Here is a 25,380-nt window from a genome sequence, read left to right as displayed (position 1 = left end):
GAAATATCACAGAAAGATTTTAATCAACAAAAATGGTGTTTAGTCTTGAAATATTGGCACAAGGGCCAAGGCGCCATGCTTGGTCCCAGCACCTGGACCTTGTGCTGTCCAGAAACAGGCCCCAGGCATGCTCCATCGCCGGGGGGAAAGATGTGGCAGAGCTAGTCTCTGCTCTGTTACTCCCTGGGAAGCTTCTAGGATCCAAGTGATGTTTCCCCATTCCTTCCATGTAGCCTGGGGGAGCACTTCTGGCTAAGGGAGTCTGCTTTCATCAGAAACCCCAAACCCGTGACCACCACCATCCCATCTAGTGAGCAGCGCCAGTGATTCCCAAGGAGGGAAATCTCTCTCTCACCTGACAAGTCACAACCCGTCAGGCGATGTGTTCACTCCCTCCTGCCACCTCAGACATGCCAACTCTCCCTGCGGTTGTTTATACGACGGCAGCACCAAGCCCTGCTCCGTTAGAAACTTAATGAGCCTAATAAGAGGCAGCTGGGTGCTCAGCAGTTACCAGTCTTGGGTCTCCCCGTTGCAGCTACCACAGTGGCGTCCGCAGAAAAGCAGAACCAGGAAATAATTTCCCTTTATTTTCATAGTCTTTGATGCAGTGCAGCACCCCAAACCACAGCCTTTCCTGAGCCCCCAGCAGCAGTGGGTGCAAAGGCTGAAGTTTCCTAACCTGCGTGTTTGAGTCCTGATACAATAAGGTGGTTCCCTCCAGGCCCAGCAATACTTAAGGACCACAGCTCTGTCTCTGATGAGAATCTGAAGATGTTCAGGGTCACTGCTGTATCCAGGGAACTCGAGATAAGACTATTTGTGTCTTTTACAACTAATATTTCAGCATGCTTACCCACAGTCTCTTAAAGTCTGGAGGTTACTGAAGCTCAGCTACAGAAATTAAAAATAATCTAAATCCTAAACTTTAGGATGAACTTGTTTTCCACCCTCTCTGATAAACCACTGCATCTGCAAACCCCACTGCCCTGTCCCTGGAGTTTTCCACTCAGCACAACAGCTTGCATTGGTCCTCAGCAGCCTGTTTGAGGGTGCAAGATGCAGTCCCCCGTGTGAAGATACCTCTGCAAGGGTCTCCCTGACCATCGAAGTTCAGTGTAACTGAAATAAACTTCATTCCACAGATACCAGCTGCATGTACCCTACACTGTCCTGGTCGGTAATGTCACCGTAATGGCGACTCACAGAAAGCTGGCAAGCAGGATGATGCTCTGAATGTTGCCACGGGTCTGACTATTCCTAGCTCAAAGGATGAGCAGCACAGACTTCCCCAAAACTAATAGTATTGCATAATGAATGCAAATTCCCTGCACTGAAACAACACAGATAACTGCTGAGGGCTCTCTATTTCCCTGGACAGCAAACATGGACTGCACTGACCTGGTTCAAAAGGCTTAAGACAAAAAAGTGTTTGAACCTTTTATCAAACGATGGGCCTGACTTTGGAAGGGAGACATCCTCCATCAAAAACCAGCCAGGCTGAGCCTGTGTCCACAGGAAGATCCTTCAGGGTTTCAGGATTTTGAATCTGCCCCCGGCTTCCCATGGGCGTACAGAGCCCTGCCAAGGGAGTCGGTAAATAAGCTGTTTATTATTCTGAAATCAGAAGGGCTCCAAATGCTTTTGTTCCAAGTAAAGGGTGCAGCACTCTGAGAGCTGGCTGGCTTTGGAGGATCCAGCCCTCCGGTCTGGACAGGAATGAGATCGCTGGACATTCTGGGTCAACGATTCAGAAAGGAAGTGCTTCATTTTAAAGAACTGTTTTAACTACAGTTGTTTTATCTAATGTTGTATTTAGTTATCTATCTACTTTTACTTAATGCCACTACTTCAGATGGGTCTGTCCCAAACAAAATCACGCTGAGATGGGAGGTTGCAGAGGACAACAGACGGGAGGCTGAATGCCAGATGGGTTGGCAAGAAAGAAATTGCCTGAACTGCTCTGGATGGAGCAATCTTTCCTAGTGACAGCTGTGAGGAAGGATTTCTTGGGGTACCTATCACCAGAACACTGTCCTTGACATGTGAAGTGTCTGAAGCTCTGGTACATTTGGGAAGAAGCAGCCTGCTAAGAACACGCAAGATACACACAAGCTCTCTATCAGTTCCACTTAGTACCTACTATCATGTTTTCTCCTTTTCTTGGAGCTGATGGGAATGGGAGTTGTATGGATTTTGCTCCATGAGGCTGATGCAGGTCTTGAGTTTTTGATGGGTTTCACCTTCCCTGAGAAATTGAGGTTTGAGGACCAAGTCGCACATCAGAACACACTGGCATCCTAAATGTGTGCCTTTACTACGACCTATACATGAAAAGGCTGAAATGGGAGAATCTCACTATGGTTTGCAGGTTCCCCTTGACAAGAATAAACATCAACTGCTTTCAGATGAAACAGGAAGTTTTCCAATGTTATCGTTGGGTAGAGGTCTCTAACCAGCACCAAGGATCCATGGGTTGGGCTGAAACATTTCTGACAGATCTGACTGGGCCAAAGAATTCTGTGTTGGTAAATCTCCCTCTTCTGCAGGAAATCTGATGCCTCCATGATGAATGAGTGGCTGATGTTAGATCACCAGTCAGTCTTGGAAATGAAAGGAAGACAACAGGCTAGAGAAGCCAAGAGAAAAGAACTTCCGAACCTCCACGTTTCCCAGATGAATGCATTCCTCTGTGCCGTAAGTTTTTAAAGAGTAAGTGGTGTTTCCATACCAGAAATACTTGTGGCAGAGCTCATGGATAGCTGGATTTCAGCATCCACGGATTAGCAAGGGGTCCTGCTGCTGCAGGTGTTTGAGGAAAATGGCATAAAACGGCTGATGGGAATTCTGCGCAGGTTCCCGACTCGCAGGTGCAGAAAGCTCCTTTAGCTGTAGTTATCCAGGCAGCACGAGACCAGGGATCCTCCTGTACACTCCTCGCTGGTACAGCATAGCAGAGTGGTCACACAATCTCCTGTTCCACTCAAGAACACTATGGAAGCCACCTCTCAGCTTCCTTGATTGTGGGGCAAGACAGGAGAGCTCCCACCTGATGAACAAGCTACAGCAAGAACATCACAAAATGGCTTCTTTATGCAGTTAAACAAACAAACAATGGAATCTCAAGTCTTAATGCTCGAGGTTGGATTTTTCTGAATTTTCTGGGGAAAAAGGAGCATCTCCCATCCTCTCCTGAGAATGGATGAATACTGGAGCCAGGGTAAATACAGTGAAGTAGCATGGCCCTGCATTCTCTGAGCTTTCTGGGCTTTCACCCCTCCCTTGGGAACTTGCTTGCTCTTCCCTTCCTTGGTGCTCCAAGACTCTGCTCGAATCCAAGAGAGAGATGGAAAACCACATGAAAAGCAACACTCACTCGCTGTGTGATGGGTTCCTGCCAGAGGCACAAAACAAAGGTCTTGTTGCTCGCTAGAGACCTTCACCCACTGCATTCCTGGGCAGAGCGCCATTTCACAAAACAGCTTTTCCAAACTTAGAGCGTTGGTGAGTTTGTAAGTGCAGAAGATGCAGAACACAGTCATTCACGCACCAGGACATGCTGCTGCATAGCAGGGCATCCTACATAACCAGCACATGCCTTCGTTATTTGGAGGCAGCATGGCTGTTGAAACTAGTGGGCAGCCTCCTATGAACATATAATCACTGCAGTTTATAGCTTCTGGCTGCAACTAAAAGTGTTGCTGTTAAAAGCAATATAAGTTCTTTCAGAATTCTGCATAATAGACTCATAATTCATTTGCAAGGCTACGGTAAGGTCTCTAAAGGACTTCTGAAATTACTTTTCGGAAGTAGGAGGTTCTCTACTATCACTAGGAAAACATGCCATGCATTCTGCAAGCACTATCAGTATGGACTCTGGCTACACTGGTTAGATATGAGTCCATAAAGACCTTCACTCAAAGGTTGCAATTTAGTCATTGCTACACGTTTAAAAGCACGCTAACCACCAGGTCCAGGCGGCTGACGGAGGCTGCTTTAGCTATGGGCTGCGAGATAGCCTAACCGCCGGCTTTGGAAAGCAACACTTGAAGAAACATTTGCATGGCTCCTTGCTAATTGGGGATGTTTAATTCAGTAAGCATGCAGTTAGAGGTGATTTTAAAAGACTAACTTTATAACATTTCACACTGGTGTTGTCAAAACATATTGTCTAATTACCTTCTCCTTTCTTGGCTGATTGATAAGCGAGGGCAGAGCAGTGCCTCTCTGAAGTTGATGCCAATTCTGTGTCAGTAATTGGCTGGCAGGAGGTGCCAGAGTGTCTGAACTTGAACTTTTATTCCCTGGAGAAAGACTAGAACTAACTCGACTTCTCAGTCCTCCACTCTCATATAAATATGCGTCAAGATGCCTTTTTCCCTGGGACTTTAAATTACAGCACAGAACCTAATGGGAACAGTGGATGTTTCCCAGAAAAATCCTTGTGAAGCATCTGTGTGTAGTTTAGGAGGAATATGTAATTCTAAAAGACTGCGTAGATAAGTAGGATAATATAAAAATTTATAAGCAGCAGGTGGCCAATTTAAACCTTGTTTTTCCCCCCCCTCTTTTTTAACTGGTTTCCAAAAAGGTCGATAAAATTTAATGCTAAGTAAAACTAATTAGCCTGCAAGGAACTGCTGCTGGAATGACACTTATTCAGTTCAACAAAAGAAATGTTTGGCAGATGGAAGTTCGTTAAAGCAGAGCTCACTATACATATTTAATGCTCCATACTCTGAGTTTATAACCTGCAGTTCATCGAGGCATTGCCAGTGCACATGATCAACAGAAAGCCACTATTATTTTTATCCAAAAGGTAAAGCCACTGACAAGCTTTGAAGTCAGAGAATATTCACTCAGTAGTTTCCACTGTTGGGGAACAGCAACAACAACAACAACAAAAAATAAAGGCCAAGCTTTCAAACTTCAACTCTAACAAAGCCATGCTTACAGTAAAAACGGCATCAAGTGAAATAAAAAGGCACCCAGCCAGCCTTTTCAACAGCAACCACACTGTGAAAGCAACTGTGTGAAAAGAGAGGTGACTGAGCAAGGATGGCTAGTGAGCGTCCGCAGCCAGGGCTTTTATTGTCAACCCAGTGATCAAAGCACAGGAGACCCTCTTAAATCTAAGGAAAATAATCTAATTTAAAAGGCAAAACAAAGAGTGGTGCTTTTTTTTTTTTTAAAAAAAAAAAATCAGATTAAAACAAGGGTGTATTTCTGCTGGTATTGTGCTGCTTTGAGCAAGCAGAATAAGAACAGCTGCGTCAAGTTTGAAGGCACTTCTGGAAAAAGCAGATGGAGGCTTTTTTTCTCCCTATTTGATTTGTGCTGGAGTCCAGCTGTCCAAAGGGGAAAGAAGCACCTTTATTCCCTGCTAGATATTAAATGTCACCTGTAACTTCTCACAAAAAGAAAATAATAATGATGATGATGATGATGATGATGATGATAACAACAACAACAACAACAACAATAATAATAATAATAATAATAAGAAGAAGAAGAAGAAGAAGCAGAGCTGCAGATGGTGCTGCAGAGCCCCAGCAGTTATGCTGATCTTCCAAAAGCTGTTTGCTTACCTGGAGCAACTGGGGAGACAGTATCAGACAAATTAAATATTTACGCCTGCACCTTCTTTGCTCTCCTGCCTTGTATCCCCAGGCGGGCTTTGCCGAGTCCTTGAGAACAGATTACAGCTCCCTTTGGCTGCCCAGTGCAGAAACGCCGCTTGGGACAGTTGCATTTCTCCCCAGCTGACCTTGGCCGAGAGCGACACCAGCCTCCATGCCCAATGGCCTCCTACACCTTCCACAAACACCTCCAGCTCACCCGAGGGCACGTAACCTGCTTGCAGGTAGATGCCAGCCAGCACTTCCATTCTCATCCGGGAGAAACAACCGGCTACTGACTGAACAGTTAAGAAAAATTATGTGTTTTGGGCAGCCCTGGATGACAAGTTTGGCAGAAGGCTACCAAGCTCTTTCTTAACACGGTGGATTTCTGTCTTAAAACATCCCCAAATGGATACAGCACTAAGGGGGGTTGAACTTGAGCAAGCAGAGCAACTGTACGCTACAGATCTCACATATTTTGCATATTTACCTCTGGGGAAGGAGATAGTGCTACTTACAGGAATGTGAGGTAGTGGCACACGTCCATTTGCTTTGGCACTTTCTTGCATCTCTCTGCGATGCTGCTTGCGGAGTCTGTACGGTGGGATCCCATCTCTGTCAGAATAAAACAACAACATGCCCTGCTTTAGTGCCTTTCTCTGATACGTGATGTTCATTTAAGCCTTACCGCCGCAGAGTGGCAGGTAGGAAACCCCCTTTACATTTGAGAGAGGCTTTGCATGCCCAGGACAAGTGCAGCAGAGCAAGAGGAACCCGTGTGGGAAACGATGCTCGCCCAGGTCCCTGCGCCAGCAGCGCTCTGGTATCGGGTGCTGGGGGGACTTACATGGCATCCGCCGGGAGCAGAGCAAGGCAGGGCTCCTGCGACCGCTGCCCTAGGCAGAGGGCAGGGACAAGGACTTGGACCACATCCTGGTACCTTTTATAGTTGGTTGCTTTCTATAAAAGAGCCTGTAATGTACACAGTAAACCACAGGGCAGGCTAGGAGGGGGAGGAGGAAGAGTGGGAGCTCAGTGAGCCTCTACACCAAGGGGAACTTGGGCAGGGAACATGGTATGTATTTTTAAGAGAGCGTGACAACTTCTCAAATGGCTTATCAAAGATCTTAAGATGATCTCTAGCTCAGTCAGAAATTACGGGCTCGATACGAGAGTTACCATGCAGAAGAACTAAGCCCTCTCCTCAGAGGAGGCTGGACAAAATCAGGGAGGGAAGCCATGGGCAGCAACACCCAAGCGAACCAGCTCTGTGCCCTTGCTGAAAAAACTGGTGACTGAGGTCTCTGCAGAGTGGTGACAATGATCCTTGGTCCTGACAGACCAGGAGCTGGGTCCACGGCTCTGCCATGAGCTGGGGGACGGTGCCCACCTGCTCAGCTGATCTGCAGGCAGCCCTTCTGCAAAGCCGGGGCCCTGGGTGCGTGTGGGTCCCAGCAGTGGGTGTCAGATGCACCAGGCTTTGCTGAGCAACCCTAACGGCAAAGCATCAGTGGCCGAGTATGACTTCAGGAAAAGAAACTTCAAAAAAAACTCTGCATTTTTGTTCTCACCATTGTGACCACCCTGCTTAGACCCGGGATTAGGAGAATATGAGTAAAGTGGAGCCCAGTTAAGAGAGAAGAACACGGGCCCATCTCCTGGTGACACCCGGTTATTTTGAGAAAAATCAATGAAGGTGAAAACAAATGCCAGACTAGAGTTTGGCAATTTGGAGCTTTCCTTTTTTATTTTATACATTTCCCCGATTCAGTGAAAATAACTGCTTGGGAAAGCTGTGCAATGTCACAGGAACGGGTGGAAATGAATGGAGGGATTTGGTTTGTCCGAAGTACCAAACAACTTCCACGCACACGCACTGTCTCCTCCCAAGCCCGCACCACGCCGAGCAGTGCAAAGGAGCCGGTCCCAACGCATCTCACAATGACAAGATGTTTGCACAAGCTAAACGCACTTAGCACCTACCCCCCTCCCCAACTGCCAAGCACAGCTGCTTCTCGAGAGCATAAACCGAACAGTTTAACCAGCAGACTTTTAAAGTCGAGATGCCATTTGGCAAGGGAAACACAATTTACTGTGGTGTCTTGCCTGCAAACCTCCCGAGTCACAAGCAGCAGCCTGTGCAAGGACGGTCACCATCAGCTGTCTTTCCCATTTCCATGCTGCCTGCTGCCCCGCCGGCTCCCTGGAAATGCGGGTGCAGGCAGAATGGCCACCAAATTACATCAGAAGAATGCAATTTCATGCAATAAACCCAGGCATTCAAAATTAAACACCATTAAAATAAAATAAAACCCGTGATTAATGACAAGTGCTTTTTAGTAGGAAGACAAATGAGAGAACAGAAAATTAGCCAGGCTAATTACAGCTCTGGCTAGTGGCTGCAGGTAATGCGGGAGGAGGAAGAGCACGTCTGGGAGCATCACCTCCATTGAGCCGGCAGTGACACTTTACAGCAGCAGAGCAATTTCCCCAAGCGTTGCTATACCGACCGGCGATTACGATAGCTTTCATTAGGCAGCTTCATTTTCTTTAATGACGAACCTCCATTTGAAAAATAATGTAAGAGTCACAACAGTTAAAGAGTTTCACTGCATCACGATGTGGCTTTTTCCAGACTGCATGGCAACAAAACAACCGGCGATTATTAACAGAAAGGAAAAATAAAATCTGGGGGATTATTTTTGCCATCACTGGTCGGCATCAATAGACAACATTTCAGCTTAACCGTCGCACAAAACCTGGGTGCCAGAACACAACTTGCACACTAAAGCTGCACGGCTGTTCGCGGGAAAAGCGGCATTATATTAGAAGGTGCAATTTTTCTTTCTTTCTCTCTTTTTTTTTTTTTAATTCTCCCCAGCAGCAGTCCCAGCGGAAAGAGCGACTTTTGTTCCCAGCACAGTAGCGAAAGGCTGATAATGGCCTCTAATCTATCCGGCTTCAAACACATGTTCAGCCCCGCTGTGCTGCCTTTGATGTCATTTTAACTAGATTCCCCAATGCCACCTCTGAACTTGGAACATTCCTTCGTTCAATGTACTGTGCCAACTCAACCAGAGGAAGCAAATTCAAAGATAAGCACTTTAATTTTATCCCAACAAAACCTTATTCAATAGATGGGGGGAAAGCAAGGAAAACCAATACCGTACTTTTGTTTTCCTTTTGTCAGGTAGCTTGCTTTGAGATATTTTCAATAGATAGAGAAATAATATATATATAAAATATATATAAAAAAAATCAAAACTTTTTTAGAGCACATCTACTTTTAAAATAAAACTTTTCCAAACTGTTTTTCCTTGTTTCATCACGTGTTTTTCTTTCGCACCAGAAAGCTCTGCGCGGAAATGCAACAGGGGGAGCAGGAGTATTTCTATCATTTATTTAATGATAATGCAATTGGTTTGCTATTGGGGAAATGTGAGGGCTTCCTCTCTGAACCAAACCGACCTGCAAGAGCCTCTGGTGAGCAGGGAGGTTTTGCTGTGGCTCCGCAGTTGGACTCTTCAAACAAGGGCTGTCTTTGCTCCTCCATAGAGAGCCTCCAGGCCTTTGCCTATCAAGTTGGAAATCACCATTTGGGATCTTTTAAATTAAAAAGCTGTTAAACTTGTTTAAATATAGCAGAACTCAAGGTCATTCTGGATCACAGGCCACAGGAAACAAATCCACAGCAAAACTGATTATTTTCTACCAATCACTCTTATCAAAGCACCACCGTCACCAGGAGACCTTTTTCACATAAAGAAGCATGATGGAAAAATCGACAGTCATTTTGGCCAGAGGCCAGTCATCTGAGGAATAATATTTAATTCGAAAGGTTTTTTTGAAGGAGTAACTGCTGTCCTAAACCCCTCTGCTCCAGGGAATGGCCATCCTTACTCTGGGGCAGGTTTGACTGGAATTGGGGAAGAAGAGCATCCCTCTGGCCAAGCCCATCAGCACCAAGGGCTTCCCAAGTGCCTGGGGGAAGGCAAAGCTGTCTCCCAACCAAGATAAGCCAGGACACACATAAGATCCAGAGGAAGGAGTATTGTTGTTTAGTGGGACCACAACACTTGGCTAAAGAGGAGCCATTACCTCTTGTTTACCCAGGTAAGCTCTTGCAGAAATAAACAGAAGAAAGATATGACCTAAGGCGTTTCTGCATCTGAATTGGAACATCACATAGCAATTTAATGCATTTCAGTTTCTGCCTGGTGCTTTCCTACCTCAATTTGCCTTAATTTCCCTTGAGCACCTCTGTTGCGACAACTTCTCCCACCCAGAGGCTGACTCCTCCACTTGGGAAGGATGCCATCCTCAGGCTGGGATTACCTGGGACAGCAAGAGGAGTTCAGGACTGCACTGTAAATGCTGCTCCAAGTCTGGGGCAGGCTCTGAGCAGCCCAGGGCGGGAAGCAGAGCCCCAAAATCCCGACCCACCACACAACACCAGTGGTGAGTGACTCAGCCCCACCTGCGGCCAACGGCACGCTTGCCGGGCCAGCACTGGCCAAAGCCTTTTGCCGTGTCCTCTCCAGACCTTGCCTCCACACAAACCAGCTAAAACAACACAGCTGCTGTGCTGATTATGAAAACAGGTTTCAGCAGAGAGGACCGGAGCTGTTTTGCCTACAAGGGCAGAGGAATTCGTATGACACAGGAAGACTGAAAAATAATCAGCGGAGCACAGGCATTTAAGAGCACTGGTTTTTAAGCCACTCAAAAAGCAAACTCCTTGAACAACAGGGACCGATAACATATTCATTACATAAATTCAACCCATTACAATAATATTTACCAGTGCTTGGAAAGACATCCTGTTGAAAGTTTGTCTTTTAGGCAAGTGTGCTTGTAGCTGGTACCACAGACATGACTTTAAAAACACTTTGGTGAGCCGGGTGCTCCTGAAAAGCCTGTGCCTGCCTCCCTTCGCCCCAGCTCAGGGGGCCAGACAGCCAGAGCATCGCCCAGGTCTTTGCTAGTGGCTTTGCATAGCCGGGCTGTGCATGCAGCCACATCCAAACCCCGCTTTGCCACGACCAATACAATATTAAAGCTTGGAAGGGAGCCGGTGACAACTGCAATACATCTGAGTACAAGCAACTGCTCAGTGTGTCTGCCTTCAGCAACAACCTAAGTCGGCCAATACTGGAAGAGCATGCCTTGCATCAAGCCATGCTCTCTGCGCTCCCATCTGCTTTCCTGGTTTATCAGCACTCCTCAGTATGCCAACGTTTGCATCCCGATTGTCCGGACACATTCTCCTCTGATGGGAGGGTCACAAGGGTTTCCACCTTGGGATCACAACCCGTTCACGTGCTGCTTTGGAGCAGAAGCCAGATTTCTTCATTATTGAGCTTGACTACTGCATGTAAACAGCACACATAGGAAAGAACCTCACTCATCAGCAAACGAGGCTTTTATTGCCATCTTCCTCAGAGGAGGCCTAAATTCAAAGCACTGAGACATGCAAGTCTTGTCAAGCAGCAGGAGTCCCTTCTTTGACTTGCGTCTGGTTGTTCTTCATTTTTGCTGCCTTGAGCAATTCTGCAAAAATTCCTTTGAAACTCAGGAAGCAGATAGGTTCAGCAATGCCATGTAAAAACTGAACAAAACCTGGTACTGGAGTTTTAAAGCATGTAATGAAGAGCAAGTGCTGAAAACAATCTTTGTAAGCCAAAGGTCAAAGCTGTATGTCCAGAATCCCAATTTGGGGATCAATCTGCATACATCCAGTTTTAGGTGCACAGAAGGGAAGATCACCCGTTTACCCTTATGATTTCTGAGACCTAGTTAAAATGAACCACTGAGAGCGGGTTAGTTATTAGCAGAAGGCAGCACACATATCAGTAGTAATTGAAGTCCTAGAAGCAGCCTATGGCGGGCATAGGAGGGATAAAATGCCTAAAGGAAAAAGGAGCAAAGAAAAAAGGATGCATAAGATGGTCAAACAGAAATTATTCTGCCTGTGTAAGATATAAATTATGCCTACCAAAATAAAAATTAGGAGGGTGAAGAACTCTGGCATAAATGATCACAACTTATCACAGGTATATCTATCAGTGCAACCCCATGAGCCCACTGGACCAGTGGAAAAGGAAGTGCTAAAAGCTAATTAATTTTGAAGAGTTCTTACATCTGTCTCTCCTGATAACAAGAAGTTACATGACCCCTGCTAGCTTCAGAGTACTCCTCCATATAAACTGATGAATATAAAGAATCACAGAAGGAAGTAGCAAAGCAGCTGGATCTGTATCAAATGGAGCCTTTAATTAGCAGTCCTGCACAGTTTTCTGTCCCAGGGGCATCCTCTGCCTCCCATGCCCCTTTGGCCAAGGTCTGCCTCCTCCATTTTGCAACGTGACATGGATAAGGCGTAAGGAGCTGGTGCCAGCGAGCAGAGCAGGCTCAATAGCTGATCCTAAATGGCTCCAAGCCTCCGCGGAGCCAGAGACAAGCACACTACCCACACACATAGAGCCACCACATCAGTCACAGAAGCCCCCTTACCATCTCGTACATTCACCAGCTCACTGTACTGAGGGCAGGTGGGGAACTGTTGCAGCACCCATTAGCAAAACATCCATGACACAGGCTGGAAAGTTTCTCCAACAAGGTCTGACAGCTCCCGACATCCACAGTGACACTAAACGAGCCTCTTGGAGGACTTTGTTTACAGCACTGCTGTTAATAAAACCCTCTCCTAATTCTGTAAACCTGTCATCTTTTGCTTGAAGAATCAAAGGGTTTCTGCTCTACAGAAAGACACTTTGCATTTGCACTGCTAAAAACATTGAATATTTCCCCCCCCAAATCCTTTTTCTTCCATCACAGAGATGCAGTCACAACAAAACCTCATAATGCCTTTTCTCTCCCTTTGCAAACCACCTTTAAGGAAGGTATCTCATGAGTGAGATACAGGGTGCTGTCACGAGTGTCAGAGCTATAAAAAAGCAGAAAAGATTTAGCAGGGGCTTATTGGTACAGGCTGTGTTAAAGTGCAATGTCCACCATACATAAACTAGAACTGGTCAGTCACCAGTCCTACTGAAGAGCAACCGCAGACTGCTCACAGTTTGGCAGCAAATACCCCAAGAGAAGTAACCAGGTAAGCAGAAGGCTCTGTCTGACATTCAGAAGATACTGTATCTCAAATCACTTACTACAAAGCCATCCAACATTTCCAATGCTTCTTGCATCTGGCAAGAAACAGTGCAGGAACTGCAATGAGCACCATTTCTTTTAGTTCACCCAAAGAATTTTATGTTGCAAATGTTTCTAAGACCAGCAAGGCTGAGTAGTCTGCACAGTGACAAAATAAAGCTGCTTGAAAAGAAAGCGAGAATGATCATGACCTTGGTCTAGTCAGATATTCCTGCCAACACCAGCTGTGGCAAAGCCTCCTCCAGACCAACATAACAGCAGCACCACCACTAAAAAAACCCCACGCTATTGCCCACTTATTGTCACACCAGACTGGAGTTACTTACACGCTGCTGTCTGTCAGCGACATCGTATCAGCATCACTGGACATGCTCTGCTGCTCGCTGTCATTGGCACTGGTTGCTGGTGCCAAAGCGTAGCCCGTGTTGACATAGTAAGGGTTAACAGGCTCTCTCCACGACCCATGCCTGCAAAAAAAATGAGAGTCAAATTAGGACACAATTTTGACCATACTCTGCATCACTAGGCAGAAGGACTCTGCCTGGAGCCCCAACACTGGTGACAGGCTACAGAATAAGCTGTGTTCATACTAAATTGCACTGATAGAACCATGAGCAATTTGACTCATAACTGGAGGCAAAAGGGAATTCATGGAGTAATGAAGACGATACTGTTAGAGATGAAGAAGGGACGGAACAAGACTATATGGAGGAAGGCCAGTTCCCATCAGGATTTATGGTGTTCATGGGCTAACTGCACAGCATTGTCATTCTATGAGCAAGTCAGGACACCTGAAAGCAATACCTAGGTAATAAGACTACATTTTTCTTAGTCAAAACAGGCTTCTACTCTTCCAGCGAGGGATGGGTAGCACAGCTCAGCCATTCCATGCTTGCTTTTACATCCCTCTTTACTCCAACATGTTTGTCAAGGGAGGGAGGTAAAGCAAGAAATGTCTGTTGTTTACAATGCAGTACCTAAAGCTGACCTCAAATGTCACAGTTGGGTACATCAAACACTTGCAAATTCCACCAGGAAGGACCTTATCACACCGGCTTTTCCAATGGCAAATCTGTTCATGGATCTACACAGGCTACTTTGTACACAATCACATGCCTTGTCCTACAGACAGGTTATTCAAGTACACGTGCAAGCAGGACAGCCTCCTCCTCTTCAACAAAATGACGAAAAGAGAGATTGCCTGCATGAGCTAACTTGGGAAGCGAGTTCCTTGCTCAGGAGGAGACCTGCATTAATGGTGAAGCAGCCTGTGAAACAAGCAGGCAAGAGCTCCTTCACACTGACTCTGCCACTGGCATGGGAAAGCTACTGCTGCCAACGTGCCTCCAGCTCTCTTACACCGCAGGACAGTCAGGCCACACAGGCATCTTGTCACTGCAAGTCATTTTGCAATTTGCCAGAAGGAAGAACAAGCTGAAACCATCACAGCAACACAGCAGCATTTAATCCTCCACTTTCCCTGCCTACCCCTCTGCATGAAGAGCAGCATTTGTAAGATATCTTGAAGTTGATGAATTCCTGGGTTTTCCAATATCTGTTACCAGCTCTGAAAACTAGAGTCCTGTTTTAATTCAGATCACGAAGCTCATCAGCATGATCTTTTATTTAGTAACTCAGTAACTGGCACCTAGTTGATGTGGTTTGAAATGGACCTTGAGCAAACACCTCCAAGGAGGCCACATCACACAATTTGTGCTTCCCACTTCTGCTGTGAAAAGCTTTTCTGGCTGTACTGCAGTGGTCAAAGTCCTACAGACAACAGAAAACAGTCCCTGCCCTGATGAGTTTACATTTAGATAAGACAGGGAAACTCATGAGAACTGTGCAGCTGGAAGGACCGGAGGCAGGGAAGACACCAGCAAAAGGAGAAGTTGGCAGTTTCTGCATATTTGTACAGAGTATAAATGTGGGACAGCCACTACATGAACTAGGACTAGCAGAAAACCCGTTCGAGGTGGAGGTTTTCAGAACGATTTATGTATAATACAGTACTCAGTGTACAAGGATGGAAGAATTACCAAAGTATTTTAAAACCTGAATTCAACAGGGCTATAGCCGTCGGCTAACGTGCTGCTCATATCGCTCCTATTCACCCTGTCCTGCTCCTAGACACAGAACCAATTTTACTTGTAATACAAGGAGTCATGGATGTTCACTGGTCACTAAGAAAAATCATGCTGTTTTAGGCCCATTATGGGGTCAGTTAGAAACAAATTACCCTCCAATTCTCACTAAGAGAAAACCAGTATTTTGCTTGCCACTAACCAACAAAAACTCCAAGCTATTTCTCCTTGGATGACAAAGCTCAGTAGTTGCAGGGTAGTGCAAAGAGCATTCAAAACTGAGTCAGCTGAGGTTTTTCATCATTGTTCGAAGAAAAGGAAGCCTTTGAGGTTCATCCACACTTGGGTGCAATACAGAGTCAGTTGAGTATGAACATTTATGGGCACCTTGGGCTGGCGAGTCACCACGGACATCTTCCAGCACACAAACTTTCTGTCTGCCACTCTAAATGTACACTGGAGCAATCTTATTCCTACATTCCATCAGATTTCAGAACAGCTTTCTAGGGCAAATATTTAAGGCTGGAAATAATTTGAACAAGTTCCCCCTAAAAAGCAAGGTATAATAAGGGAAAACCTTACCAGCTCCTCTTCACCAATTCTCCCCTTGCATAATGGTCAGTTCTGAACATTAAAGGAGCGCTGTGCAGTGTAACCCTCCTGTCAAATACGATATGACAGTTGTGTGATGGAGGCTAATACAACCTCTCAAATTGAGGCAGGAATGATGGATAGCTCAGGCCTTCCCTGCGGGCAAAGAGAAGGATGCTTTTTGGATAACCCAATTAAAATTTAGCACCAACTTCTAGTGGACCTTCTGCCAGGACTCTCTGGAAGAGGCATGGATTATTCTAACTGTATATTAAGAAAGAACTATGATATATAGAATAAAATGCACAGATCAATCAATTTCTCCTTTGTATCTGCTGATACAAAGACAGAGCAGCAGAGAGCATCTGAAGAGTTCGCTGGGTATGGATCTGAGATGGCTGAAGGAGCCAAGAGTGAGCAGATGGGTGCCGGGTGGTCCCTGGCCCCTCGGGAGGAGTCAGGATGGACGTGCTCTCCTGCAGCACTCTGTGGCTGTGGGTTTCCCACTGAGGATGCAGGCAAGAGTTTGGCCACAACTGTTGTGTTTAGCTAAAATTACACACTTAAGCATGTATACAACAGGGATTACTTCCATTTTAGCTCTGCCTCTAATACATCAATGCAAATGTAAACTTTCGGTAAGCGTAAGTAGATGGAAAGGGTATAGGATTTCAAAGCAATCATAACAGGTTACATTACTTTTGAGGAATCCATCTGTATTCAATCCTTCTCCTAATGTTCCCTCTCCCTGACAACTCTCTTCAGCTGGCTCATATCACTATTTGAATGTTTTGTGCTGTGCCTCTGAAGAACGCTTTCAACATCTATTAGGAGGAAAACATTAAAGGAACATGGAGTCTAACAAAAAAACCTGGTCACTTCTGATCTGGGAGGGGAGGCTGCTTTAAAGGGGATACAGGCACACTCAGAACGATTTGAAATGTCAGCTAAAAACCTCACATACCGAGCTCTATAAGCTGATAAGGGTGATAAAAAGAAAGGTGAGCATTTAAAGTTAAACTTCACAAAAATTCCTGCAGACTTCTGGAATTATATTTTATTTTTTTAGACAGAAAGAGCAAAGAACTTTTTTGAAACGAACACAGAACATTTCACACATCTCAGAAATAAAGCTGCACGTCTCCTCTGCAGCTCTCAGTTGCTCAACCCTCAAAATAATCACATAGGGAACAATTATAATAGAGATCACAGCGACCCAAGTAAGTCAACCTGACCAGCTGCCTTTTCTTTGCATAAAGCCCTCCACTGATCACTGTAAATTCTGGTAATGCTGACAAGGGCCTAAACTGCTGTAGAAAACCAGTAAGCATCAATCTCCTTAGGGCTTCCTTCTACCTGTTATTTTGCATGTTGTTTTGGCTGCATCCCATCCCCAAATCTCCCACTCCTCCAACCAAGATCAGCACACAGCACTTGGAACATTAGCACCATCAGATCTCAGAGCTTCAGTGTAAGTGAAAAGAAAGGCGAGGTCTTCTTCAGTCCTCTTGCCCTAGCTGAAGTTCCCACAGCATCACGAGTCCCTAAGGGCATCCTTTTCCTTCCAGCCTGGGAGCCCCGGTCTCCTTCACACAACTTCACCTGATGGCTATTTCAATTTTAAATCTAAGATGAAAAGTCCCCAATTTTTGCCAAACATGCTACTCTTTGCTCTGTGCAAAAAACATAGGACTGGAATGCTCTGGGGAAGAATTGCATCACCTTCAGCATCCACAGCGGGAGGAAGATCTCACAGATTCTGCCTGCAAAGCCAAATCCACATGGCACTCCCTTCAGTTCTCAGCAGTTAATGTACCTCCTTCATTGATGTCCTTCATCAAGCATGGAAAAAAACCCCCACAAACCAAAACCTAAGGCAAATAGTAAACTTCCTTGGAGATGAAAGGCCTCTAGGCAACTAATTTCTGTAGAGCTTATATTTTCACTGGAGGGAGTAAGTTGCACAACACTGTTGACAGGTCCAAGAGACATGGTCTTCCCAAGTCTGTTAGCAGTTCCAGTGTGGCTGGAGCAGCTCCCAGTCTAACAGGGAAGCCGATCAGATTCATCAGTTTTAATTGCTGCCACCTTCTCCAGCTCTAGCACTGAATTTTTACAACATTGACATTTTCTGGAAGAAAATTTTTACTCAAAAAATTGAAGTTGTGATAGAATCCAGGCAGGCTGGCAGTCCTCCTCTTGCAAGGGTTCCCCACCTGCCTGACCCTGAGATAAGTGCCTCTCCAAACTCCTTGGTGGCACCTCCAAACCCCTGCACTATCAAGGAAGCAGCTGTTTGAAACACTAGATTGGTAAAACCAAGACATAAAGATTCATGAAGCTGACAACCACAAAACCCCAACGCATTTTGCTTACATTCCCCCTAGACAGCACTTCCAGAAGATTTCTTCCCATGACATACTCTGAACCTTTGGTCACCACAGTTTGGGCGAGCTTTTTAATATAGGAGAAATCCCATTTTCTAGACAGCTTGAACCATCCAGCAGCTGATAATCACGCAAACTTCATCAGTTGGCTTGGAAAGCTCTGAGCTGCAGGAGATGTGGGGGCGTTGGCAAGTCCTAGGAAAAGACACCCCAAACCAGGCTCTGCAGAAACTCAGGACCTCTCACCACAGCTGATGGCAGGCTGAGCAGCTGCGATACCCTCCCTCTTGCACAGCAGCAAGGAACCTCGCAGCAGGACACGATTTCTCCTTTCCTCTTTTGGTAGGTGGTGTTCAAGCTGAGGGATGGTGCCCAGAGACCACAGAGCAGGGCTGCGACTCGACGAGACCCCGTTACTGAGTTGCTGTGCTCCCACCGTGCTTATTCACACCAACTTCTGACAACTTAGTTCAAACTTTTGCAGTCCTGCATTTCTGAAGATGACTATTTCCAGAACTACGTTTCCAGAAGGAAACCATCAGTAAGCACTACACTTATTTGGTGTCTCTGGTCATTTTGCCTTTGTGACTGGGAGGATGCAGTCTAATGCTAGAGATATCCTTCCAGCTCAACATTTTGACATCTCCCATTTATTCAGTGTGAAAAAAAGTAATTTTTCCATGTAAAAAGTTATGTATTTCCATCAAAGGAAAAAAAAAAGCTTCCAAAATGACAGCTCACTGAGTCTCTGGTTGGCCTGACACAATCAGAGCTCTCTTACTTCCCATACTTACATCTACCAACAAGTGGGTGACTGTCACATCCTTCACACAATACCACATTTCATTATCACAAGCAGTCAATCAAATTAAAAGGTGCACATGTTAGCTTATGATGTACGAGCTGAAGCAAATCCCTTCAGCGTATTTAAATAGCATGTGCTGACAAGGGTGTCCGAGCGGCAGGGTCACCTTTAACCAAGGGATTAGAACAGCATGCACCAAGAAGCCTGATTTACAAGATTACATTAATCTACCATCTAAACAGAAAAGTCTCCGTTTCCAATCCATGGTACCATCATCACAAAAGTTGCACTGTACTGGGTATAAAACTACTAGAAACATGCCAAAGCATTCGCATCGCTCCTCAATACATCATCACGGGTATGTTTTGGAGCAAAGAACAAAATGTCTATGAAGATGCAAAGCTCAAAACCTTTACTCCTGACTGGATTTAACCTTCACTGAAGACACACAGTCTGCTCAAGAGGTAAAAATTGGGGACTTAGCTGATAATTTGATTGCAGATCCTCAGGGTTGCTCCACTTAAAACTCTTCGCAATTACTCCGGGTACTCAGACACTGCTGTGCATCTCAACTTTATCACTGCCAATGTCAAGCTAATCACATGTGTTCTAGGCAAGGGCAGCTTCTTCAAAGATCACATCAATTCTGGACAAGTTAATCTGTTCTTTGAGGTCTCCAGATGGCTCTTGCCAAGAAAGTTCACTTCCAGCCCTGCAGCCGGCGAGCGCAGCAGCCCCGGCGCTCTGCAGAGCATTACAAAGGAACCAGATCAAAGTTGTGTCTTACAAAAAAATGAAATCTGGAGTTTGAAAAGCAACAGCAGCCTGTCACTTGTAGGCTTAAAGACGACTTCTGCATGCTCCAGCTATCAGGGAATTTATGATTACAGTCTGGCTTTTAAAAGCTGATGAAAAAAAAGACGCTCTTTAGCACTCCTTGCCTTTGCAAATCTGTATCTTCTGTGCTTACTCATCCTCCCACGCTGGAGGAAGAAGGGAAATAAATAAAAACGTAACTGAAAGTACAGATAAGGGCTGCTCTTCTCTTTTATTCTAAGGCATTCAATTCCATTTTAGGAATACGTGGAGATTATTTTATGGGGAGCTTCAGTAATTACTGTGAAGTATTAAAGTACAGTTACAAAAGCGAAATCCAAGGTCTACCAGTTTGACTTTCCAACTTCTCACTCTTTTGCATTTACTAAGGACATACTACTTCTCAAGCAGGACTAAGGTATGGAAGATGCATTAATTAAAACCAATAATTTAGGTCATAGGATACATCAAGGTGAGTGAGAAAAGTGGTTTAGAATTTGTCAGAATCTAGGAAGGAAGCTGAAATACAGGAAATAAACTGTTTGCTTTAGGAGGCAAATGAAGACTAGATAGGCTAAATATTGCGGCTGTATTGCCCTATCACCAGCCTAAGCTTCTTAGGAAAGGCTTTCAGACAACAGGATGCAACCACTGTTCTAAGGAAACTGCAGAACAAGTCCCTCAAGATTTCATCTGACCGTGCATCTACAAATCAGCTCTCCCAGCTCCTCCTTCCCAACAGAGGCAAGGCTGTCCTCATTCATTGCCCCAATGTAATAATGTATTTTGTCCACTAGTTACAGATGTGAAATAAAAACTGTAAAAATCCAATTTTGACACACAATAAAGTCAAGTCCTTCCCAAAAACAATGCACGTCTTTCCTAGAATAAGACCAGACCCCTAATTTATTTAATAGCTCAAGGCACGAGAAATTAATTAAAACAAGAGAAAATATAGGCAACACGATGTCTGCACAACTAGCAGGACGCTTGGATCATCTTCCCGAAATAAAGTGAATGTCAGAGAACATTTTGTTCCATATCTAACAATAACAGGTATCTGCTTAGATTCAATTCAACATGTTAGCCTGAATTTATACCATAGCATACTTTGGTGGGGTTTTTTTTAAAAGTGATGACATGATTAATACAAATCCTTATCCATTTTGAAAGGTTGACATTAAATAGGGACATTTTCTATAAAATATACAGGATATTTGGCTGCATTAATTGTGACTGAACAATAGCCTTACTGCTTTGGGGCAGCCTGGCTCCATCAGTGATTCAAATGCCTCTGTGGTGACTGAAGAAGCTACAAAACCAAGGCAAACCCAGCATCTCCTGTGTGCGTTGTGGATATCCAGGGTACAGTGCTCCAACCCATAAGCCACACTTGCTTCCATGTCATGGCCTCTGTCAGACAATATCCCATAGGAGAATTATTTTTGGTATTTTATTGGAAGGGACAGAATCAAGCTCACACAGGGCTGTGCTGAACATCCACTCATGCTGCCAGAAGAAGATGCCTTAATAACTAAGTTTGTGACTGACATCAAAATGCATCCGGAACGCAGTGAGAGGACCTTCACCCTGAGGACCAAATCCTCCTGACACCTCCAGAACAAAAGGGTCCTGCCCAGGATCACATGCACAAGAAGGAATGTCAGAAAAGAAGCACCAACGTAGGTGACAGTGCATTAAAATAAATACAAATCTTTACAAATTACAGGGCCTGTCTACATGATCCTTGCAGCATGCCCAGGAGCTTGGGTTCCCACCCCCAGGCAGGGTATGCCATGCTCCCAGCACGGTCCCAGTGTGGTCCAGCTGCCCAAGAGTTTGTGTGAGAACAGCAAACACCCCTGAAACAACTGGGACCCCAAGTCCTCATTCCCCCCTCTTTCACCCTCCAAACATGCTCTCCCTGGGTCACCCGGCTCAGTAGCATGGACACAGGCATAGAGGGCTGATAATGCAGTCTTCCTCCCCCTGCTTAGCCGGAGAGCTGGGGGAAATTTGGCAATAGGCTGATGGGTGAGACCTTTCCACTCTGCTAATTGGCTTCTCACAATGAAATGACATCTCTGTTTAATACAGCAAGTGATCGCCAGCTACCAGCTCTCTGCTTTCCTGGGTGATTCTCCCAAGCAAATTTGGGCCGGTGGAGAGGCGAAATGCTCTGCAGAGACCTATGAGGCTCTCTGCTTGGGCTCCCCTCTGCCTTTGCCCCATGGCTTCCCTTCCCTGGGAAGGCAGGCAGGGCAGCTGGGAGACATAAAGAAGTTGCAGAGCAAAGGGTGCTTCCCAGAAGGAGCAATACAACTATCACGTCGCAGATGTAAAAAAAACAGTGCAACTCCCAACCGTTCAGAGCTTTCCACATCATGCCGAGCAAGCGACCACCCATCCCATTCCACCCAGGATGCTGCTCCCTCTGCAGATAAAATAAGCAATCGAAAGCATCTCTCAGCTTTCCAGCCACGGGTTGGCCGTGCAGACACCCATGCAACACAGCTTCTAGCCCAGAGCATCCCCCTCGCCCGCCTGGTGAAGGCCTTCATGAAACAAATTACTTCCAAATGCCTGCCTCTGAGGCACGGGGAGAAAGGGAAGCCCAGGTTTATACCTGGGTCTGCTCATAACCTAAAGAAGGCAGCAGCTCCACTTAAAAACACCACTGCCTGCAAACTATCAAATTAATCCCGGGATTTCAACAGCTTTTCTTCATTATTTTTCGTCTCAACCAAACCACAAATTTACTTAATGACTAAACCAGGCGAGCACATACTTTGTTTTCCAGACAGCGGGAACCTTTCTAACGGGATCCAGGTTTTCAGAAATCACGTTTACCTAACATCAGGCATGGGAGCGGGTCCATTTCCGAGATGCATTTGATGCTTTTTTTAACTTCCCCAAACCCGCCAGCATTGTGGTCGGGGTATCTCCGAGTCCTGAGCCCGAGGAGAGGCACTGAGCAGGGTGAGGAGGAATACAATAAGAACACTGTGTTCCAGGAATGATTGAGTAAAGGCAAGAGCATGCTTTTGGCTAGCAGGATTCAGCGCTGTAACTCCGCCTGCTGCTTTTCTTCTCTGTCTGAAGCAACGTTGTTTGTCCATGCTTCTCTGAAATGGAAAGTATTTCCTCTTGCCTGCTCGTTTCAAAGAAAGATCTGAGGAAGCCTGGTATAACCAGGCAGAACTGGGGATTCTCCAGTGCCTCGACTCTTCTTTGCCAAAACTTCTGCTCAGCAAGAAAGGGCTTACAAGGAAGAAATTATGAGCAGATTTCTCTGCAAGCTCCGTAACTTAAGAACAGGGCCTGTAGGCTGACTACGTTTTTGGATGGAAACAAAGCATCCAGCTTTGGCCAATGACTCCAGACCATTCCTGTCCTTCCTACGTACCTACAGAGCCCCTGGAGTGTTCAAGAACATGGGACAGAGCAGGGACATCTACAGGTATGTGGACCACACTGGGGAATGGGAGCCATTGGAATCAAAGGGCACATAAGACTGCCTGGGCTCAGTCCTTTCTTAGATCACTGAAGCTCTTCAAGAGGGCATAAACCCCAGCACTGCAATCTGTTGTCTGTACTGCTTTTACGGATAAATTTCCCAATACTTAAATCACGACAGTGGTGTTGCTGATGGCTGAAATGAAAGGGGGAAATATGCAACTCAAGGGGGCTACATTTTACAAAGACTAGTTGCAGCTTTGACATTAAACTGCTTGCTCGTATCACTGCGCCGTGTAATGCAAGCTGAGCCACACGACCACAGACTTGCTAGCCTCACTTAAATCCTCATCAGAACAATGACATGAAACAGTACTCAGAACTAATTTATTGCCAGCAAACTTGGAATTTTAATAAAATTACAAATTTTGGTGGCAGAAGAAACCAGTTAGCGTAATATTTTGAACATCTATGAGGCATCTGACGTAGTGCCTCAAAACCACCCAGGTTTGTTCCTGAAGACCTTTGATGAAGACCTATTAATGATGAGGTGAGTAGGATTAGCAATAATCCTGCACAAAAAAAAACCCTTTATTTCACTCAGTAAAGTCTGGCTCACCAACGCACATGAAATGAAGAGGTCTGCCTCCAAGCAGAGTCACTCACTGGTGTCTTAATTCCTACAGAAAGGATCCAAGAAACTCCCCCAACTGAACAAGAACCTTTGAGGTGACTGAACTCTGACCTCAGCTGGTAACAAAACCAAAAACACCAAGGGCTGGCAAGACCTGGCAGAGATAAAGCTGAAAGTCAGGATTTAATAGTGCTCCCAGAGGGGAGATTCAGCTGATTAGAAACATCCTAATCTTCTCTCTCAGTGTATATTAAAGGTCAAGAAGTGGGATAAGATATTGGCAGCACATGAAAAAACAACTCGGTTGAGCAAAAGACCTTCACAAAGACGTTTCATACCGTCACATTAAAAATTCCTGCAAAGCCTTATTTAACTTCACTTCTATCTGGGGAACACATTTAAGTTTAAAGCCAAGAGACCATTAGATTGGTATAGAAAAGAAGATCCCTCCCCGAAGACTTCTGCCTCCAATCAGTACTTTATAATGAGAAGTTCATAAGCATCAGTTGACTGCAACCATGACAGATAAGTAGGTCTCAGAAGTACAGCACCATGAAACAGAGCTTCTCTAGCAGTTCTCTGGAGTCTCACAAGCTCCCCAAATGGGTCGTTAAAGGATACTTGTTGGATCACGTTAACAAACGGCAGGCTGTATCAACAACATAGCACTGGCAAGCTGCAAAAAGCTTTTAAACTTGTTCTATCATTTACTGCTCAGCTCTGAAAAGATGTCAGCATCACAGTAAATGTATAAATCCTAACTTGGTCTCCTGGTCTCTATTTGGAGCTTGTAATCTGACGTTCCCTTCTCATCTCAAACTGACCTGGCTAATAAAACGCAGTGGTTGGGGCAGGATGAGGGTGGACAGAGTCATGCTATCCTGAGAAGGTCCATTAGAGGTTGACAGCAATGACAAATCCCCAGAAGAACCATAATAACAACCACTAGAAGGAATGAACCATGCAGAAACTATGTCTAAGGGAGACAGATAGTGTTACAAAGCATCTTTCCTTTTCTAGAGATACTTATTTTTTCCTCTTTTAAGAGTTCAGCAGACTAACAGCAAATAACTTGCTGCTGTCCCCAGAAAATAGGCATACAGAGGGAAGTTAGTCTTGTGAAGATGCTACAGACAGCCTTCCTTTTAAGTAACAATTAAAGTAACTTTTCCTTAGATGGTACAGAATGAAGTCTTCTTTCACAGTCCTAGTTTTGGGACAGTCACCAAACCTTGCATCTCAAGCCAGACCTGGAAGCCAAACCATCAATTGCTGCATCGAGGTCACATAAAGTCCTATTTAAAAATTATGAATGAAATCAGCGGATTCAGTTTCCCATTTCTTGTGGCTGTACTTTTACAAATGGATCTAAATTCGGTGGCTTACTGGCAAACCAAGAGCAAAGAATTCAGCAGTGAGAAAGATGGAGATCAGCATCCAAAGCCCGCCGGCACAGGTTGGTTAGCAATGCTTATTTACTGCACATACCCTGACCTTCTAGTGAAGGACCCCACTGGGCATGCTCCACTCCTGAAGGTGACAACATCTCCAGAGGTATTCACTAAATAGTTCAAGGCTGAAGAACCAGTTCACCTCATTTAAATGGATATTAAAATGTAGTGAAAAACAGCTAAAGGAGGCAGGGGAGGGGGGGAAAAAAAAAAAAAAAGAGAGTTGCTCACAGACAAATTGCACAGGAGCTCACAAGGTAGCTCCTGGGACACTGCAACACCAGAAGGTCCAGTTAAACTCCAGACCAGAGGGGAGATGAAATACCTTTAACTGTAGCGTGAGAGTATTACAGCAGCCATCAGGAGGC

At 45.2% G+C, this 25,380-nt stretch overlaps 1 protein-coding gene across 4 annotated transcripts in view; it reads right to left on the bottom strand.

Annotated features, from left to right (window-relative positions):
* Positions 1-25,380, bottom strand: part of AXIN1 (axin 1) — an 88,610-nt gene that overhangs the window by 19,898 nt on the left and 43,332 nt on the right. For all 4 annotated transcript variants that reach the window (XM_042798538.1, XM_042798540.1, XM_042798541.1 and 1 more), the window contains 2 exons: positions 13,115-13,255; positions 6,140-6,236 (listed from right to left, as the gene is read on the bottom strand). In XM_042798538.1, the coding sequence (XP_042654472.1) occupies positions 6,140-6,236; positions 13,115-13,255 (238 nt within the window). The remainder of the gene's footprint in view (positions 1-6,139; positions 6,237-13,114; positions 13,256-25,380) is intronic.

Source organism: Tyto alba, unplaced genomic scaffold, assembly GCF_018691265.1.
Source record: "Tyto alba isolate M040663 unplaced genomic scaffold, T.alba_DEE_v4.0 Super-Scaffold_28, whole genome shotgun sequence".
Classification (NCBI taxonomy): Eukaryota; Metazoa; Chordata; class Aves; order Strigiformes; family Tytonidae; genus Tyto; species Tyto alba.
This window is presented reverse-complemented; position numbering and strand designations above follow the sequence as displayed.